Here is a 21,260-nt window from a genome sequence, read left to right on the forward strand (position 1 = left end):
TTCAAACCAGCTATTGTTGGGGTTCTCTTTAAGAGAGTAAAGGATTATGAGAAGAGTACAGTAGATGGATCTTGCTAGATTAGCCGTGATCTTGTTGAATGGAAGAAGGGGCTGAGGGGCTGAATGCCACTAATTTGATTCTTCGCTGTTTCACACAGGTAGGCCATGTCAAATCCAATTATGGCCAGCAACAAGGAGAATTGTACAGTGGCCGTGGGAACCAGAAGTCAACAACAAGGAGCAATTCAAAAGACAGGGACAAAAGTGCCAGCTGCAAGGAAGAAAGAAGGTAAGGGTTTATTTTTATTGTTGGGGCTGTTGCGGGAGAAACTGTCTTATCTTACATTCTTTAAATGAGTGAGGTTGCTAGGGCGTCGAGATAAGTTTAAAGTATTTCAAATATTCTCTTTGGACTGGCAATTGCACACTAAGTAACATTTACATTGATTTTCACAGTGAAACGGTCCATCAATATCAAATGTTCTGACTTTTCAAATTGATATGCAATTATTGATTACCGTGCCAAAAAGCTCTTACCTTTTGCTCGTCCACAAATTCAAAGCATGCATTAATTAGGTTTAAGTGCATTAAATTGGATGGCCGATTGTAAATGCAGGGTTTCAAACTGATTTTCGTCCTCTGCTACTTGTCAAGAAGCAGAAGTCGAGTCGCCATCGTACCGCACTCATATGGGCCCTTTGGTCCACTGTGTTTACCCAGTTTCCTTTGCCCACTTTCAATAGTCCCATTTCTTGCGTTTGGCCTGCATCCTTCTATACAAAGCTGCAAACAGTGCAAGTGTGGCCTAACCTGTGTTTTGTAAAGTTGTCCAACTTTTCTATTCTGCCCAGCCTGTGAAGGCAAGAATGCCATATGCTACCTATAACCCCGTCTCCATTTGTGTTGCCACTGTCGGGGAAGTATGGACTGGAACACCAACGCCCCTCTGTTCTTCGACATTCCACTGCCCTGCCAGGTGGAATTTTATTGCAACAAATGTGGTTAAAGCTATGCCCGTTGAATTTTCATCCTGTGCAAAAGGTTCTGTCTACCCTATCTATGTTTCCCACAATTTTGTATACATCAATTGGGTTTCCCCTCAGCCTCTGACACTCGGGAGAAAACAATCCAAATTTGTCCAACCTTATAGCTATAATCCACTAATCCAGCCTGACCAATGAAGCAAGCATGCCATACCCCTTCATTCCACTATCTGCTTGTGTGCCATGTTCAGAGCAATGACGTGGACCCCAAGATCCCTCTGTACTTTAATGTTGTTAAGGGTCCTTGCATTTGCCATTGCTAGAAATAATTGCAGACCGCACAATTACATTGCTGTAGAGCAAGGCAAAAGCTATGCGTTCAGTAGTGAGTGATTTGCTTCCCGTCTCCAGTCTTTCTGTCTACGTTGTACGTCCAATACTTGTAACTGAATAAGTCCAGTTCCAATAGTTATGCTCAATATCTGTGCTGTTGCCTCCTAGGAAATGTTTCACTCTTCTTTGATCATGCAAATCTAATTTGTGGTGCTACCCACCAAGACCATTGAATTTGAAAGAGATATTATTGTCTAAGGCCAAACTGTGACAAAACCTACCTCAAAGCAAAGTTTAAAGATGGGTCTTTAAATTGGATTCAAGTAAGGATGGATTTAAACCATTAGGGATTCATTGTCAAAACTGCTGTCAGATTTATTTGACAGATTTCATTGACATATCAGTGATCGTGGCGACGTGCATGACAGGCACTTTGGGATATAATTTTGTCTGGCAGCTCTCCAAAATGCCAAAAGGAATATTGTGGTATGTATCCTAGATCAAAAGGGCTAATCTTGCAGTAACTGTGTATTGTTCCGATACACCATTGCTGCATCAAACATTGTGCATTTGTGCACCCATAGCAAAAAATATTTCAGTCAAGCTGGCTGGGAGAGTGGGAGTAAAATAGCAACCTAAGCTATTTCTTCCTGTTCTCAAATTGATGTAGGTTGAAGGAGGATGGGCAAGTGTGTTAGTGCTTGGAATAGTCTATTAAACAGGTTGGGACTAATTGCTTTGATCTGCAAAGCAAAATTGGAGAGATCTTGAGAAACATTCTGAGAATTAAGATAAAGGTAGACAAAATAAAAATCTGGTTGTCTCCGTCTTTGGTCTTTCCTATTCTGAATTGGGACTAGCTCACCAGGTGTGTCAATAATTAGCATGCCTTTATATTTACATTTTATATAAACTGCAACCTGTCATTCCATTCATAATTAATATATAGTCTCTTCGCACTGGTTTAAAAAAATTCCTAGTTGAACTTTGATGTGGAGAATAGTCAGAATATTTAATATGCTACTGGCAACTGAAGCATTTGTGTGAATAATTAAAATGGAAATCAAAGCGGTTTGTTGGATTAAACGTGTGCAAATACATTAACGTTATCCAAGAGTTCTTTTCTTGCCTTGGTATAATTTTCCCTACTCAAGACTTATTATTCTACCATGCACTACTCTGCGGTCAAAAATGTTAAGGACACCTAGTGTTCTTTTTAAGATAGGTGTGTCCTCTACATGGCAGGTAATAACCTCTGGGCTTTGTTAGTCAAACTATCTTTCAAGTGATCTGTGAATTTACAGTGAGGGTTCAGTCATTGAAATTCAAATTATCTTGCCAGACTTCTAGACGTCAAAATGACAAATGTTGCACTGTTTCTGACAAGGAGGCGGGCTGAGCCATCAGTTCTCAGTGTGATCGGCTTTATTAATTTTAATGGCAGGTTGCTATTTAATTTTGAACAGTTGATCGTGTGTGAGGAGGGCACAAAATGCTTGTTCCTTTGCATTGTTGTCAATTAACACTAGCTGCTGGAAACCGACAAACCAACCTGAAACTTTAACTTGGGTGCTCTTGCCACAGTCAAGAGTATTTTTCTCAATATCAGCGGTCACAAGGACATATGAGAAATTATTGCCAGAGGGTTAGGGAAAAGGGAGTTCCTGAGATTCGTTAAGCCACTGTATTCCATCTCTGAAGAAGGGTTTCGGCCAGAAACGTTACTTATTTCCTTCGCTCCATAGATGCTGCTGCACCCGCTGAGTTTCTCCAGCATTTTTGTGTATTCCATCTCTAGTTTTGTACACATAAGCAGTTGCGAATTAACTAAAATGGCAACGGTCATGTTTGAATGTAATTAAGAGATGATCAAAACACTAATTGTTTCACATTTTTCAGCTGTCAAGCCTCAGTCGACTAAAAAAAAACAAGGCGAGATAGTGGAAAATTCGAACAGCAAATCGGTGAGCACCATGATTATATTTCTTGTTAATGTATCTTCATTTCCAAACTTACTGAAGCAATATCTTTTCTAGATATTTTCTAACTGGTATCATAATGTAAAATGAATTTGTTGATGCTGTCCTGTGGTAATTCTTGCATTCCTTGCCAAATCTCATCGAATATGGCTGTGGCTCAATTTACAGATTATTTTTACTTGCATCTTCTGTTTTAGAAACTGAATTTAAAAATCCTCAATTGCCATAGTGAGGTTTTAACTAGTGTCTGAACTGCTAGTTCAGTAACTTAATCACAGGAGCACCACTGTTTTGGGGTGATGAATATTGGATGCAATATTTTAGTGTTTGATATATAGTTGAATTAGCATTTTAATCTATTAAAGCAATTCTATGACAATAAATTATCTTGAATCTATTTTGCATGCAGACTATCCCTGAACACGAGGCTCTGTTGCCAGAATCGGGGAGCTTGCCAATGTGAATATAAATCTTGAATCAGCACTGTAAAATGGTTATGTGAAGGGAAAATGGAGGTCAGGTGAACTGGGTTGAAACTTAAAATGTCTGCTCACCAAAGTTGCTGACTATGTGGCTGCAGGCCTCAGGAAGTTGTGATCCTGAGAAATACACATTATCCTGCTGATGCTGCATATTCGCAACTTTGATCTTCCCCGCACTCGTCTGATTGAGGTGGCTGAGTTTCAGAAGGCTGAAGAATATGCAACCCACTGGCTCCCGAATGTCTGAGAAATGTCCCTGTCTTAGCTCCAGGATTGTTCCAATAATTAACATCTCCCATTGTGTATGTGCCTGTTATCAGGACCATTGTACATCCCCATTGTGTACAAGTCTGTCGATTGTTTGGGTAATGTGGAAGGGGGGCTAAACGGTGGCATTAATGTATATAAAGCATTGCAATTAAGGGCAGTCAGCTAGACTCTTTGCTAGGTTGTAACCTGTGTGAAGACTCCTGCTCAATAAACGTACGTTTAAAGCAACCCTGGTGCCTGGTCGATTATTGTCGAAACAACCGATGTGAGAGAAAAAAGTGAATCAACATTTGGTGGCAGCGGTGGGATGTCAACCAGCGACTGATCGAGCCGGCGAGTGAATCCACTGGGCGACGGGATCGATGTGAAGGGTGCGCAGCCAAGTGAGTAGATTTAGTTAAATCTCCTCTTGGTCCTTCCTCGTATCCCGGCGTAGCAGGGTAATTCGCTGACTTGCATCAGTTGGTGGGACGACATCCGAACGTTCCGGTTGTGGGCACTGGGATAGGGCCGTCTCGAGGATTATCCTAGTCTGATCGAGCGGATAAAACACCCCGTAGAGGGGGACCGTGGACGGTATATAATAGGAGTGCACTGTGTATAGGAAGTTAACTAGTATTGAGACGTTAACTGAGACCAAGGTACCCCCATATCTCACCGAAAGTCCACTTCAAAGTGACTGAGTGAGATACGGTGGAACCAAGGACTCTAGGTTAACCCTGAAAGAGTTAACAAGTATTGAGTGTTAACCGAGACCAAGGTACTCCCATATCTCACAGAAAGTCCGCTTTAAAGTGGCCGAGTGAGATACGGTGGAACCAAGGACTCTAGGTTAACCCTGAAATTTTGTTGTGATATTTGTGTGACCGTCTCGAGGATTATCCTAGTCTGATCGAGCGGATAAAAAAACCCCGTAGAGGGGGACCGTGGACGGTATATAAGAGGAGTGCACTGTGTATAGGAAGTTAACTGGTATTGAGACGTTAACCGAGACCAAGGTACCTCCGTATCTCACTGAAAGTCCGCCTTAGACTGGTTGTTAAGAGAGGAAATCCTCCACGCGAAGGTCAGGAATTGAAGTGACCAAGTGAGATACGGCGGAACCAAGGACTCTAGGTTGACCCTGAAAGAGTTAACAAGTATTGAGTGTTAGCCGAGACCAAGGTACCCCGTACCTCACAGAAAGTCCGCTTTAAAGTGGCCGAGTGAGATACGGCGGAACCAAGGACTCACGGTTAACCCTGAACTATTGGTGTGTAATAGCATAAGTGTATATTGAATCGTCGGATTAAAAAGTATTGAGTGTTAACCGAGACCAAGGTACCTCCGTATCTCACAGAAAGTCCGCCTTAGACTGGTTGTTAAGAGAGGAAATCCTCCACGCGAAGGTCAGGAATTGAAGTGACCGAGTGAGATACGGCAGAACCAAGGACTCGCGGTTAACCCTGAAATATTGTGTGTGATATTATAAGTTTAAAAATGGGTAATGGTATGGACACCAGTGGTCACCCAGACCGGCCATTACATCAGCTATGTTTCTTGCATCCAGAAATGGAGGAGACCTTTAGGCGTATGTCGGGAGGACTCATTCATAAACTGGGGAAGGATGAATGGCCTGAAGGGGGTTCCAATGATATGGGTGTGTTGTCAAGGGCTCAAAGTGTGATATGGAAAACGGATAGAAAAAATATATATAAAAAGGCCATTCAGTTGTGGATCGATCATTGTAACAAAGAAAAGGCACGGTCTTTAACGGCCAGTTGGCAGAATAATGCCTTGAAACTAGGAATACCCCTGACCGAGGGGGGTCAGGAGAAGTCAGTGACAGTATTAAAACAAGAATGCAGGCATGCAAAGGAAAGTAAGGATCGTCAGCAGAGAGAGAGACAAAATAAGGCCAAGGTAGATAAAGACTTACGTAAGTCGGTGGCTGGCATGGATTTGGGAGGTGACGACGAGGAGGAGGTAGAGGATTATCCTTGGGGAGTCCGTGGAGCACCCCCGTTGAACCAGCCTGCCCCCGTTGCCAGTCCTGTGTCCGCTCCTCCATATCCCGCTACCAGATCCAAGATTAAAACTCACCCTTCACCGATACCAGTTTCCAAATCTCCCGTACCCTCGCCGAACCCCAGAAGACGGTCCCATACAAGGGAGACCACCGGGAAGACAGTTGCCCCCAGTGCCCCCCCCGCAGGCCGACCCCCTCCATACTCACCTGGTGCCCCGCAATCCACTGACTCCGTGGGAAGCAGAACTAAACTGAACCCCCGGAACAAACCCAAAAAGAATATGGCACAGCGGCGAACACAATCCCCCTCCAGCTCCACCTTTTCGACCTCCGACGATAATAATGAATGGGAGAGTGAAGGGGACACGGCATCTGAAGACAGAGACGAGAGAAGGGAGGAAGAGGCTAGAAGGGCTAGGAAGAAGAAGCACTCCCCACGCGCACGGCAAATGCCAATGAGAACAGTCCCGAATCCTGCAGCCGCCGGGGTGGCCGTTGTAGCAGGAGGGCCCCCTGCGACCATCCAGGTGTATGCTCCGTGGAAACCAAACGATATGTTGATAATCCTGAATGGGGCACCAGATAAAGTCAAGTGCCCAGGACGATTTGTGGAGTTCATCGGCAACATGCTGGACGCCTACCAAGCCGTCTCTTTAGATGCCTGGAGTCTGGTCAGACAATCCCTGAATCGAACGCAGTGGGGCAAGTTCCTCACCCAGCTGGGGCACAATGACCACGCTGCTATGGAAGCCGTGCACCCGGGAGTTGCCGGAGATGACCACCGGAAGACCCTACTCCTGGCGGCTCTCGAAGCGACCCTGAGAAAACCTATTGACTTGCCCAAGGTACTGGATCAGAAACCCAAGCGAAATGAGGACCCCGAGGACTTTTTGGAAAGATTTAAGGATGTGTATGGCTCGCATGCTGGGGACCAGAACTTTAACACCGGTCAGCAATCTCCCCAGTTCTGTGCTACACTAATGCTCTGCTTGCCCGATGATGTCGGTACCAGCGTTAAGACAAATAATTTAAATTGGACCGGCATGACCACCCCTGATATGTGCCGCGCCGTATGTGCATTATGGAAGAGAGGAGAAGCTAGGGATCCACCAGCAAAGGTAAAGACGGAATATGTTATCACCCGAGAGCAGCCGCCAGAACACAAGGGACCTCCGCACGCAGAGACTCGAGGATACCAGAAGGAGCACCAGCCCTGCTTTCCGGTATGGATGGATAGCCAGCACAACACGTACCCTTTCCCTTGGGGACATCCGAACGGACCTAATGCCTCCCCGTACAGGCCACCATATGCACCCCGTGGAGGTAACAACCAGCGGCCATATGGAGGAATAGGATGGGGACCAAGAAAACCCTTGATTTGTTATGAATGTGGAGGCACCGGTCACATGCGCCGAGAATGTCCAAGTGATAACCAGCAAGGAGGAAGACGAGGAAGTGGCCAGGGACAATACGGACAACCTGGACAGCAAGGTCAACAAGGACCCCGAGGAGGGGACCCAGGTCCAACTCCCTCCTTCCAAGGAATACACCAAAACCTCTTTGAAAATTGACCACCAAAGATGCTGTCGATATCCCCAACAAGGAGGAATGACAGTATCCCGGAGCCACACCTGAAGATGATAGTTAATAATGAATCACACTCCTTCCTTGTTGATACCGGAGCAACTGTTTCATCAGTGCAATGTTCCTTAGCCCTCCAGACTACTGGACAGCATGAAATGTTACAAGGCTTTGATGGAATCCCCCACCCTTATCGCCTAACTGTACCAGTATCTGTCCAGTATGAAGGAATCCGCATTATGCACCAATTCGTGGTGACTAACAATTTGGACATTAATGTTATGGGACGAGACCTACTTTGTCGACTACAGCTTCTGCTTGTATGTCAGCCGCATTCCATAGAGATTGAACACGCTCAACATCGACAGTGCTATCAGCATCGAACCCCCCAGTGGTGGAGCCTGGACTTGGAGGACCAAGAACACCATGTCACACTTGCCTATGATGCGAGTGGATCCAACTCGAAACTGGAGCAATTCTTTGGGCCCCATGAGGGCAGTCAGTGGACCATCACCGAGTTGGCTACCGTAACCGGTCGGGAAGGAGAAGCGTTGGCCGTGTCAATATCTATGTCCAACTGGAGGCAAAGTCCTGGCATCGCACCTCGTCTTACGCTAAAAGTATACCTTCCATATACCGCCAAAGATCTCGGACCAATGGTTTTTCAGGCCTTGAAGGGATCAGATGAAAATATCCAAGGCCCCCAGCAAGTTACCTCCGATCTGTCCATTACCTATTTACCCACCCGACCTACTCAGGAGGGTACCTTGAGACACCATAAGGGCCGAGATATTGTGGAATTTACTGATCCAGAAGTATGGGCGAATGATCAGACTCAAGTAGGACTTACAAATGTTGAGCCAGTCCTGGTGCAGGTCAAACCTGGTGCAGCCATGCCATCTATACGACAATATCCCTTGAAAGTCCAGGCCGTACCCTATATCGACAGGTTACTCAAAGGACTATTGGAGCAGGGTATTTTGATCACATGCCAGTCCTGCTGCAACACACCGATTCTCGCAGTCCCAAAACCAGGAAAGCCGAATCAGTATCGTCTAGTCCAGGACCTGCGGGCCATTAATGCCATAGTACAACCATTACATGCTCTTGTTCCTAACCCAGCACATATTCTTGCTACCATCCCGGCTAAAGCAACCGTCTTTGGATCGGTGGATCTCCAACATGCCTTTTTCTCGATTCCTTTACATCCAGACTGTCAGTACCTGTTCGCATTCACCTATAATGGACAACAGTATACATGGACCAGATTGCCACAGGGCTTTGTAAACTCACCGACCCTATTTTCTCGTTGTCTGCAACAGCAATTACAAAACCTGCAGTTACCTGAGGGGTCTGCATTGATCCAGTATGTCGATGACCTTTTAGTGGCCAGTGAAACGGAGGAGCAGAATAGGGAAGCTATAATTTTGTTGTTAAACTTTGTAAAGACATTGGGGTACGTTGTGTCCCCCTCCAAAGTAAATGTCGGTCAAAAGGAGGTGAAATTCCTCGGAGTCATAATCTCTGCAGATGGCCGGCGGTTGGACGAGATCCGCATAGACCCTATTTATAGAACAGCACCTCCCACGTCAGCCAGGGGAATGCGACAGTGGCTAGGAATGATCAACTACTGCCGGCAGTGGATTCCGAATGTGGCCCTGGACATAAAGCACCTGACCCCTTACACCAGCGAGGAAAGTACCTTTGTGTTGTCAGGTGAAGCCTTGACAGCGTTCAATAATCTACGAGAGGCCCTGCAGAAGGCTCCTGCGCTGGGGCGACCCCTGTATGATAGACCTTTTCAGCTCTATTGTACCGTCCTGGGCGAATGTGCCACTGCGGTTTTGACACAGCGGCATGGGGATAAGCACCGACCAGTGGCGTATTGTTCATCCAAGTTAGACCCTGTGGCACTGGGGTATCCCCATTGTACACAGATTCTGACAGCAGTGTACAATAGTCTTCAGTCGGCCGCCAATCCTCACTCTCCAGCAGGACATTACCGTATATTCCTCCCACTCTGTGACCGCCCTGCTGGGACAACTCCAGACCCAGCATTTGACCTCAGCCAGACAAAATAAATATGAGATCTACCTGTTGAACAATCCCAAGCTACAGTTCCGGCACTGCACTACTATCAACCCCGCTGCGTTTCTCTGTTCCCCTCCTGACCCCCTCGCTCCATGCGACCATAACTGCTTGGAGGCTATTCTCACAGATACCAGTCTGCGCCCTGACCTTAACGATCAACCTCTAGCCTCTCCAGATTTGATCCTTTATACCGATGGAAGTTCGTCCATCAACGAGCAGGGACGCCGTCTATCAGGCTTTGCGGTAGTTAAGCAAGATGGAACCTTGCTAGATTGTGGCAGTTTTGACCCACCGTTTTCAGCTCAGCAGGCCGAGTTGTTTGCCCTCACCCGAGCCTGTGTCCTTGCAGAGGGGCACTCCGTCAATATTTACACCGACTCCCGATACGCATTTGGAGTCGTTCACGATTTCGGACAGTTATGGAAAAACAGGGGATTCCTCACCTCAACGGGCCATAAGATTGCCAATCAGATCCTGGTCTCTGACCTGTTAAATGCTATCCTCCTGCCCTCTGCGGTAGCCGTAATTAAATGTGCGGCTCACACGACAGGAGATTCCCCGGTCCAAATCGGTAACAGGTTGGCTGATGAAGCGGCTAAGTGTGCTTCACGCGATAGATTTAAAGTGGTGGGTAGTATGATGAGGCAGGTGAAAAGCCTTTATATGGGCTCGTCTGAATCTGAGAAACCTATGCCAACCATAAATGATGTATTGCTCTTACAGGGGGACGCCTCTGCTAATGTTATAATGGAATGGGAGCAGCTGGGCTGTCGGAAGGCTGACTCTGGACTGTGGCTCACGCCGGCCGGACAGACCTGTATGACAGACCAGTTAGCGACCTGGGTCATTGATTGCCTACATCTAGCCACTCACTGTGGGGCCACCCTGCTAGTAGACGCTCTCTTACAGGCATGGTGGCATCCTTGACTTAAGGTTTTGGCAGCACAAACTAGCGCACGGTGCCTCACCTGTGCGACACACAACCCAGGTAAAGGAGTTGTCTGCCAGACAGGTCGTACTCCATTACCTACTGCTCCGTTTGAAACCTTACAGATGGATTTTATTGATTTGCCTAAGTGTCAGTGTTATAAACATGTACTTGTTATTGTTGATGTGTTTTCTAGATGGATTGAAGCCTTTCCCACCACTGATTGTACTGCTTCTACGGTGGTGTCTATTTTATTACGGCAGTTTGTTCCTCGATTCGGGGTTCCAAACGCCATCAGTTCGGATAACGGCCCTCACTTTATTGCCGCTGTCAATAAAGAATTGTGCCGACAGCTGGGAGTAACTCAGCGGCTGCATTGTGCTTATCGCCCACAGGCTGCAGGAATGGTGGAACGCTTGAACCAGACCCTGAAGACCAAGCTTGCCAAGCTGGTGGACCAATCAGGCTCCACATGGGTTAAAATGTTGCCTGTTGCTTTGTTCCAGATCAGAGTCCTTCCAGCAGGGAAGACAAGGTTGTCTCCTGCAGAGATCATCTATGGCCGACCTCTGCGCACCCCCTGGACAGACATTATCCCGGCCACAATGACATTGCATCACATGACGGAGGAGATGGTCTCTTACGTCCTTGCCCTTACAAGGGCCCTGCGTGAGATTCATGGGGAGGTCAAGGCCGCTTATGTGGGCGACATAGATTTTCCCGTTAATGGACGGATCACCCCGGGCTCTTATGTGTTGATTAAGAATTGGGTTCGTAAAGACACCCTTTCTCCTCGATGGTTGGGCCCCTTCCAGGTTCTCCTCACCACCCCCACCGCAGTAAAGGTAGAAGGACGAGCGGCATGGGTGCATTTGCACCATTGCAAAGTGATTGGTGACACCAAGCAAAGGGGGGAGGTCAAGGTCAGGGAGGGGGATCCAGTCCACGGGAAGCAGGGCACGAATTAATTTTGCCATGAAATTGCACGTTCTTTTCTTTTTCCCTCCCTTGTCTTCACAGATACGAAATAAATCGCTGAGATGAGGGTCTTTGTGGCATTCATATTAGTGGTGACCACTGCAGGGTTAATCAGTGTTGGCTGGAAATGGACAAAGCCTGAACATGGATGGAACGAACGAGGAAAGAGAGGGGAACGAGAAGACTCCAATTTATTCATTCAGGCACACAACGAGCTATTCGGGAAGGGGCAGGTGGTTTGTTATCCACAAATGACATCAGTTACCTCCCTGTTTACCCCATCCCCTGCATGGGGCAGAACCGAACGATTGGTGAAGTGCCAGGGAAAAGAAATGGTCCCTGTCAAGCCCGTCAGCATCGACTATGATATGCTTCTTGCTCCACCGGCCAACTGCTTACCGCTACCTAAGAACAATAATCACTCCTACGACAATTGCTATAATGGATCTAGGATGGCGTCAAGAGCACCAGCTAGGCCATGTAACTTCACCACCAATAATGACAACAGGCAATATGAAAATTGTTTTAGTAACCAAGGACACGGGTGTGTAGTCATATATATTAAAAATAGCCTCACTTGCGCTCTGCAAGGGCCAGTTCACGGCTCCACGTGTAACCTTACCTATAATGGAGTTCAATGTAATGTGTCTAAGGACTGTATCCCTGTAAATGCTGGATTTCAGTTGTTGTGTGGATGGGCTAACGGGACCCATCTGACAGTAGGATCCCATCACCTACCAATCCCCAGTTATAGCAATGGGATCGGTGAAGCATGGAGGGACTGGTCTGGAGGGGGAGAAGTCATTAATACCCGAAGGGGCTGTAATGGATCATTATATACGGAGGAAGGATATTACTTCTTCTTTAATGGGAAAGGAACCAATGTCCTAAAACCCCCTTTCCCCAAGAATGTGGCAGTTGGAGCATTGGTGCCAACCACGGTACCTTGTCCCGAGCAATGGACTAGACCCATGGCTCGGGTTCATCGAAGGACAGTGTCAGCCGAGTTTTGCGCGCAATGGAGAAATCCAGGAGTCAGGGGAGCTACCCACGGACATGCCATCGGATGGGGATTATTAAGCATGCTAACCATGGGAGGAGTGGGTGGAGGTGAAGCAGCCAAGAACCGAAATTACCTTGTTTGCGGCCTGACAATTCTAGGCAATGCAACAACTGGAGCCTTGGAGGCAGTAAAAACCCAGATGGCCGAAATGAGGATGTTTTCCCTACAAAATAGATATGCGCTCGATTACTTATTGGCTAGAGAAGGGGGGACCTGTACCGTCATAAAAGGGAAATGTATGATGGGGGTTCAAGACAGGACTAGCAACATCACACATCACCAGAAAGAGATTACCACCTTTTTGGATGGAATGAATGAAAACCAGGGATGGGGGAAGTGGGAATTTGGGGGATTATACAACTGGATCATCAGCATGGCCATCTATGCTGCTATAGTAGTTACTTGCTTATTTGTGGGGATTGCCATTGTGAAATGTATCATAGCCCGATTAATGGTGGCCTTATTGGGCTTGGGGACCACCCCCGAGGAAACTAAAAATTCTGTACGAATAATGATCTTACAGCATGAGCAGGAGAAACTGTTACCATTCCCCAATGACAGCGACAACGATGAAGTGAGTGAGGAAGGAGAATTGGGGGACAAGGGTCGGACGGTCCAAGAAGCCTTGGCCAGGGAACTAGAAGGTTACGAGATTCGGTGAATGGGACTTTTAAATGGACTATGAGTGTTGCCATAAAAATGGCAAAAGGGGGGAATGTGAATATAAATCTTGAATCAGCACTGTAAAATGGTTATGTGAAGGGAAAATGGAGGTCAGGTGAACTCGGTTGAAACTTAAAATGTCTGCTCACCAAAGTTGCTGACTATGTGGCTGCAGGCCTCAGGAAGTTGTGATCCTGAGAAATACACATTATCCTGCTGATGCTGCATATTCGCAACTTTGATCTTCCCCGCACTCGTCTGATTGAGGTGGCTGAGTTTCAGAAGGCTGAAGAATATGCAACCCACTGGCTCCCGAATGTCTGAGAAATGTCCCTGTCTTAGCTCTAGGATTGTTCCAATAATTAACATCTCCCATTGTGTATGTGCCTGTTATCAGGACCATTGTACATCTCCCATTCATGTATGTGCCTGTTATCATGACCATTGTACCTCTCCCATTGTGTACAGGTCTGTCGATTGTTTGGGTAATGTGGAAGGGGGGCTAAACGGTGGCATTAATGTATATAAAGCATTGCAATTAAGGGCAGTCAGCTAGACTCTTTGCTAGGTTGTAACCTGTGTGAAGACTCCTGCTCAATAAACGTACGTTTAAAGCAACCCTGGTGCCTGGTCGATTATTGTCGAAACAACCGATGTGAGAGAAAAAAGTGAATCAACACCAACTGCGAGTGGCAGTGTGAGCCAACAACCGCTGGGTGCTCCTATGGACCTTGGAGATATGGAGAAGAAAGTCTCCTTTGCCCCTGACAACTACGTCTTTGCCCCTATGGAGGGGCTTGACCAATTCAAATTTACTGCCCTCAGCCCACGAAGTGTGTCGAGCTTCTTTACCTCTCATACCTGGAGTCCTGCCAAACCCCAGTTGTAAGTATTTTGTAGAAGTACTCGTCTCTAACGAGTGTATATTAACATTTTTTTCACTTTGCTGTCTGGTGCAATCAGAAGCTTCCTACCAGAATTTTTCATTGTAATGAAGTATAGTTGGCAAACCAAGTCATTGCAGTCTATCCAAGACGTGATTTTTTTTTGTCAGTTCGTCTTTAATCCTGTCCTGGCCTATTCTTGCACATTCTCATTTATTCCTATTAGGCAATGTTGTTTGTCAGTTTTAAGCAGATGTCTGGCTGTTATATTTGCCTGTCCAAGTTTTGCTTTAGTCAGAGTAATTGAACCACCAAACGAGCCATACTCTAGGCTACACTGAGGTGGTTGTGCTGTTCTTCCTGTACTTTGGAGCTGAGGATGTTTGACGTTAAGAATCTGGTCCTGCTTTGAATGTTTCCTAAATGTTCCATAAACTAACTTCATAGTGAACTGGCAGCTGAATGGGAATTCTTTAGATGAAGTGTAGGGGATTGCTAGTAGAACTCGGATCCAGTGAGGCATTGATGCTACTAGGGAAAGGGGAGCAAAACTCCCAAATATTCAGCCATTTGTGGATGGCTGTGTTTGAGCAGTCATGTGGGAAGGGGAAACTTGAAGAAAGAAACATCGTTTGATTTTCCAGTTGTGGATCTATCTTTTCATTAAAAAAAGAGCATCCGTGAGCAGAGGATAGTTGTGGAATACCTGCAAGGAAAATGTAGTATTGTTTGTATTGGCCTGGGTTGCAAATGGTAAAGTTGGACATTGAAAGTTTCAGAATAAAACTTGCACGTTCGCTAGAGTTGTCATGTGCTGGGAATGGTCTCTTCCTGACCTGTCCTGTTATTGCAAAATGTTATTCGGGAGCTCCATCTTTTTTCTACCGTAACCCTTGTACTATCTGATCCCACGAGAGAAGGTCAAGGATGTTTTGGCTGATCTGCACTAGGCTTCACGCTTTGCCGGCTTTCCATGTTTTGTTTTGTTCTTGATTAGACTTTGATACGTGTTCTCGATCCCGCCACAACAAATATACACAAATATTCTCTCTGTTCAGGCGAAGCAACGCTGAATCTCCCGCAACAGTGCGTTATGTAACAAGATCGCAAAAGAATATTTTGAAACCAGAGGTTGAGTCGAATCTGCCTGAGGCACAAACTGAAGATCCTGCTAGGCCTGGTATGCATCGCTACTGATGGGCATAAGTAATTGACTCCATCACACTATAATTATTGGGTAACTGTACTGCCTAGTAAGATGCTCAATTTAAAATGAGGCTCCAAAAAAACATAAATGGTCTATTTGCAGTAACTGGCGGCACAGCAGTAGAGTTGCCGCCTTACAGCACTGGAATCCCGGGTTCGATCCCGAATATGGGTGCTGTCTGTACGAAATTTGCACGTTCTCCCCGTGACCGCGAGATCTTCGGTTTTCTCCCACATTCCAAAGACGTACAGGTTTATAGGTTAATTGGCTTGGTATAAATGTACATTGCCCCTGGCGTGTGTAGGATGGTGTTAATGTTCTGGTTGGTGCGGACTCGGTGGGCCAAAAGGCCTGTTTTCACATTGCATCTCTAAACTATACTGATTTGTGCAACATAACCAGTTAAAGCAGGGGTTCCCAACCCTTTTCATCTCATTTACCCCAGGCAACTTTAATAGCACATACCAATGTTATTTCACTTATTTATGAACAACTAATGATGAACAGATAACCGGTATACCAGAACCAAACACCGACAGTCAATGAGAAAAAATATGTACATATCCAGAATCAACAAATGTATCCCCTGGGTGGGAACCCTTGAGTTAAAGATTTCCCAGACTGTAGTATTAATTATTGAAATACAATGGTGCAGTTTATTGTTTGGGAGTATTGTTATCTATTTGATTGTGCGTTTTAAAGCTTTACCCCCCCCCCCCCCCCCCCCCCCTCCTGATTTTGCAGCTTTTGAAGTGCCTGTCGAAAACACACCACAATAATCTTTTGGGTGTTCTCAACCTGACGGCAGTGGACCCGTACATGATGTGGCTTATTTCAGGTCAGCGTGTAGCAATAATATTGAAAGGAGATTGTTTTCTGCATCAGATACAATTTAATAAAAATGTTACCATCATAATCCAAGCTTCTTACAGGGATATTCAGCAGTTGACGGGATCTTAAATGTCTTGCAGACCTAATTTAGTCATAGTAAAGATCTTTTATTTTGCTGCAGTCCTGTAGGCCATTTGGAAAGTGCTGGTGAGAAATTGTGTGCATGATCAGGCTTCTTTCCAATTTGGCTACCCGTAGCAGCCATGGTGGAGTTGCAAGTAGTTTTGAGAATTTGTATTTTCGACTATTGCTTTGTCTATTTTGTAATAACAGTGCATTAAAACGGATTTGCCCTACTTTATGCAGAGGTATATAAATTATTGCAAATGCAACTTAGTAACTAAATATTAAGTATGATGGAAGCACCGATTTGCTGTGTGGAATTTAGTTTGGAATCAAGCAACCACTGCAGTAGAAAGGTGTCTCTTTTTTTTTAAACAAGGGATAGCCGATGGAAGTTTTCATTCCTGGTGGCTTTATTAATCCAGATCACAGCTGAAACATTAACTGAAATGTCATTAGTTTATCAGTTTAGTTTATTGTCACGTGTACCCAGGTACAGTGAAAAGCTTTTATTGCATGCTATCCAGTCAACAGAAAGACAATGCGTGATTACAATTGAGCCATTTACAGTAGCTCGAACCGTTGCAAAGTGAACTCAATTGTAATTCTTCCCCGCAGAGGAGTCATCACATTGGAGACTGAGAAATTGACTCTGCTTTGTCAGCAGTGGGATGGATGGGAAAACTCTGACGTGGTTCCAGATAGTGGTAAGATAAGCGATAGGAGCAGAATTTTGCCATTTGGCCCCAACAAGTCTACTCCACAATTGAATCATGACTGATCTATCTACCCCTCCTAACCCCATTCTCCTGTGGTCTCCCCATAACCCCTAACAACCATACTAATCGAGAATCTATCTATATCTCTGCCTTAAAAATATCCATTGGCTTGGCCTCCACAGCCTTCTGTGACAAAGAATTCCACTGATTCACCACCCTCTGACTAAAGACATTTCTCCTCGTCTCTTTCCTAAAAGGGTGTCCTTTCATTCTGAGGCTATTATCTCTAGCCTAAGAGTCTCCCACTAGTGGAAACATCCTCTCCACATCCACTCTATCCTAGCCTTTCTCTATTGGGTAAGTCTCAATGAGGTGTGTCCCCCCCCGTCATTCTTCTAAACTCCAGCGAGTACAGGCCCAGTGCCATCAAATGCTCATCGTATGATAACCCACTCATTCCTGGGATCATTCTTGCAAACCTCCTCTGGACCCTCTCCAGAGCCAGCACATCCTTCCTCAGATATGGTGCCCAAAATTGCTCACAATACTCCAAATGCGGCCTAACTGGCGCCTCAGCATTACATCCTTTCGATGACGAACATTATTAATTAATACAAATGTGGAAAGAATTTCCCCTGTCTTGAATCTTTTTGCGAAATTCTTTTGTAGCAAGGTGGCTTTAAATTTTCCCAGATGAAAACGGCACAGCAGTATACAGATCTGAAGTTGGTCATGATGTTTGCATTTTTAAACTTGTATTTGCTGAACATGCATTTCCCATTAGGTCATTTTTACAATGTTATAATTGTGCAGACACAATGCATTGTGACCAAATATGCAGATGTTCAAAAGGATCTCTTGTGTGGAGTGATGCAGCTGATCCTGTGAAATTCACTTTTATTTTCATGAAATTACACTCTTATGTAGATAGATTTTTTTTCTGGGCTAGGCTACCATTTGAACTAATATTGCTTCTAAATATCAAGTGCAGTGCAATTGTTTTTCTGGAATCTAATGGCACTTCATCAAGCTCAACTTCAATGAGATTCTTGAATAGAACCTATCTTCTGCTTGCTTGCACGCCAAAACATGAATGATTCATTAGAGTTTGAGTATCGGGGACCCTGAAATCTGAACTTGCATGTTTTTGAAAGTTTTGTGGAATTGGTGAATTTTCTCTGAAGCATGAACATTCTGCTTGGTCAGCATGCGACCCAGTGGTATGAATATTGATTTTTCTAATTTCAAGTAACCCTTGCATTCCCTCTCTCTCCATCCCTCCCCTCGTCCTGCTGATTTTTCTGTTCGTATCCCCATGTTAACACCTTTCCCACAGGTTCTCATGGTTGAATGTCTAACATTCATGGCTCGTATGTTTGCTCGATGTAATGGCTGTAATTTATCTGTTTTTGTCACTGCCTTCAATCAGCAGTAATTTTTCAAAATCTTGTCCGTCCTGGCAAAAATTGGATAACTTGAGTTTAAAATCACATAACATTGTTTTGCCCAGTTAAGGACCTGCTTCGTACAACTGTGGGACAGGCACGTCTCCTTATGGCTGAACGATTCAAACAATTCAGAGGTCTTGTCGACAACTGCGAGTTCAAGACTAGTGAAAAGGAAGTCAACTCTGCAGATCTGGAAGGGTTTTGGGACATGGTCTACTTCCAGGTATCTGAAGGCTTTGTTTTTAAACACCCAGGCAGAACATTGTGATTAAAATTTAGTCATTATGATTAAATTGGGACTGATTTTCCTTTTGCATCCTGATTGAGACTTTCAGGTGAATACACTTTCTTGTTTTAAAGGGACGGGCATCATCCACTGATTCTGCATTCCTCATCTGAAGTTGTTGACAACTTAACTTCGTATTGGAACGTATTTCTATAAACACCTATCAGTTTAATGATTCCACAAATGATGAATGGCAAGGAGATTAACTCCTTGGTAGAAGGGGCTGGGGTGGGTGAGGGATATTGGGCAGACAACATCATGACATTGACATTAATTCATCCATTAGCATTTGCAACAGAAATCATTGAGCAGGCATATGACTTAGGCCACCTGACCAAGGGCCTGTGCCTGCCAGCAGGCAACTGCTACCCCGACACATTCCGGGCAATTGATCAGAGTTCTTCAAATAAAACGTCACCAGCGAGAAACTCCCATGCTGAATAATTGCTAGATGTATGCAGAGAAAGGATTAAGGTGCAAACAGCGCAAGAACGCCCTTAGTTTGCTGTTAGGTTTCAGTAAGCCGGTGTTACAAGAAATGTTCTACTTGGATTTATTGTAGAGTAAAATACCATGTAACTCATATTGTCACAAGTTGCATGCAGACACTTAAGTTAATTTTCTGAATGAATACCCTGCAGTTGTACAGGGTATTGGTGAGACCACACCTGGAGTATTGTGTACAGTTTTGGTCTCCAAATCTGAGGAAAGACATTCTTGCCATAGAGGGAGTACTGAGAAGGTTCACCAGACTGATTCCTGGGATGTCAGGACTTTCATATGAAGAAAGACTGGATAGACTCGGCTTGTACTCGCTAGAATTTAGAAGATTGAGGGGGGATCTTATAGAAACTTACAAAATTCTTAAGGGGTTGGACAGGCTAGATGCAGGAAGATTGTTCCCGATGTTGGGGAAGTCCAGGACAAGGGGTCACAGTTTAAGGATAAATGGGAAATCCTTTAGGACCGAGATGAGAAAAACATTTTTCACACAGAGAGTGGTGAATCTCTGGAACTCTTTGCCACAGAAGGTAGTTGAGACCAGTTAATTGGCTATATTTAAGAGGGAGTTAGATGTGGCCTTTGTGGCTAAAGGGATCAGGGCGTATGGAGAGAAGGCAGGTACAGGATACTGAGTTGGATCAGCCATGATCATATTGAATGATGGTGCAGGCTCGAAGGGCCGAATGGCCTATTCCTGCACCTTTTTTCTATGTAATCTCCTGATATACAATAATTTAATAAAAAGGACTAGCCATTATTTCTCATTTAAACTGACAAATGCAGTTAGAAAAACTAATCGAGGTGGAAAAAGAGTCAAAGTATATAAATGAAGATTTGTTGCAAAAAAACTGGTGTCCTTGCAGTACCTAATACCCACCTACGTTACTGCTCCACAATGTTGTTGCTATCTTGCTTTTAGATCACTGTTTGTTATTTCTCCCTAGGTTGAAAGTGTCAACAATAAGTTTCAGAGATTGAAAAAGATTCAAGAAAATAACTGGGAGGAGCCCTCATTGCCCAAAAGAGTGGTCAAGGTAAAGGATGTGAAATTTAGAATCTAGCGCAGTTAACCACTTGGTAGTAAAATGTGGAATATTTGCACTTTCTAGTGCACAGTGACGCTGGTAGAGCTGCTGCCTCAGACCTGGGTTAGATCCTGACCACTGGTGCTGTCTGTGTGGAGGTTGCAGTTGTGTTAATCCTGATAATTTGCAGTTGTGTTAATTTTGATTTTTTTAAGTGGTAACTTTATTGGGTAACACCAGTTTCAAAACAGTAAGAGTTTCTGAAGATGGAGTTTCAACTGCCAACAATAACTGTCGCTCTATGGATTCGGTATTTTTTTGTTGTCTGCTATTGCTAACAAAATGTTTTTCACTTAGAAAAAGGCTGTCAGGTCAAAACCAGAGGAAGTAATGAAACCAAGTGCAGCAGCAACGAGCCGCTTTGCAGCTATGAAGGCAGCTCTGAAGGCCAAAATGAAGCAGGAAATTGCTGACTCCAGCAACAAAGAAGCTCAAAGTGATGCCATTGTGTTTGACGCAGGTTTCTTCAGAGTGGAGAGTCCTGCAAAATACTTCACCGGTAATATTCATTCCACACAATTCATCGCAGCTGACTGCAAATGTTTGTACGTTGGGTATGGCTTTGTGTAAGAATACAGGAAGATGCAGAGAGGAATTTAGTTTAGTTTAGACTGCATGGAAACGGCTCTTCGACCCACCAAGTCCACATGATCACCGCACACAAACTATCTTCATAACACTGGGGACAATTTTGCCAAAGCCAATTAACCTGCAAACCTGTACGTCTTTGGAGGGTGGGAGGAATCCGGAGCACCCAGAGAAACCCACACGGTCACAGGGAGAACGTACAAACACTGTACAAGCGGTATCCATT

General features: G+C 44.9%; 1 protein-coding gene and 2 long non-coding RNA genes across 3 annotated transcripts; all 3 read left to right on the forward strand.

Annotated features, from left to right (window-relative positions):
* Nucleotides 1–179: 179 nt before the first annotated feature.
* Nucleotides 180–3,753, forward strand: LOC116969726. Its single transcript, XR_004410907.1, has 3 exons — nt 180–289; nt 3,216–3,280; nt 3,705–3,753. It is a non-coding gene; the product is annotated as an uncharacterized LOC116969726 (long non-coding RNA).
* An 888-nt stretch (nt 3,754–4,641) lies between these two features.
* On the forward strand, nt 4,642–4,911 carry LOC116969727. The gene is made up of 2 exons (XR_004410908.1): nt 4,642–4,688; nt 4,808–4,911. It is a non-coding gene; the product is annotated as an uncharacterized LOC116969727 (long non-coding RNA).
* Nucleotides 4,912–14,044: 9,133 nt separating this feature from the next.
* LOC116969728 (disks large-associated protein 5-like) lies at nt 14,045–21,016 on the forward strand. Its single transcript, XM_033016507.1, has 7 exons — nt 14,045–14,244; nt 15,302–15,423; nt 16,195–16,288; nt 17,023–17,111; nt 18,634–18,794; nt 20,306–20,395; nt 20,744–21,016. The coding sequence occupies exons 5-7, from the start codon at nt 18,678–18,680 to the stop codon at nt 21,014–21,016; spliced, it is 480 nt and encodes a 159-aa protein (XP_032872398.1). The 5' UTR covers nt 14,045–14,244; nt 15,302–15,423; nt 16,195–16,288; nt 17,023–17,111; nt 18,634–18,677.
* The last annotated feature ends 244 nt before the right edge of the window (nt 21,017–21,260 follow it).

The sequence above is a fragment of the Amblyraja radiata genome, unplaced genomic scaffold (assembly GCF_010909765.2).
Source record: "Amblyraja radiata isolate CabotCenter1 unplaced genomic scaffold, sAmbRad1.1.pri scaffold_1071_ctg1, whole genome shotgun sequence".
In the NCBI taxonomy this organism is placed as follows: Eukaryota; Metazoa; Chordata; class Chondrichthyes; order Rajiformes; family Rajidae; genus Amblyraja; species Amblyraja radiata.

What these genes read in the sequence shown, in the direction of transcription:
- LOC116969728 (XM_033016507.1), top strand. Translation starts at nt 18,678, where the DNA reads ATGGCTGAACGATTCAAACAATTCAGAGGTCTTGTCGACAACTGCGAG. An exon ending in GGGACATGGTCTACTTCCAG is followed by an intron (nt 18,795 to 20,305) that starts GTATCTGAAGGC and finishes ATTTCTCCCTAG; the next exon opens with GTTGAAAGTGTCAACAATAA. An exon ending in TGCCCAAAAGAGTGGTCAAG is followed by an intron (nt 20,396 to 20,743) that starts GTAAAGGATGTG and finishes TTTTTCACTTAG; the next exon opens with AAAAAGGCTGTCAGGTCAAA.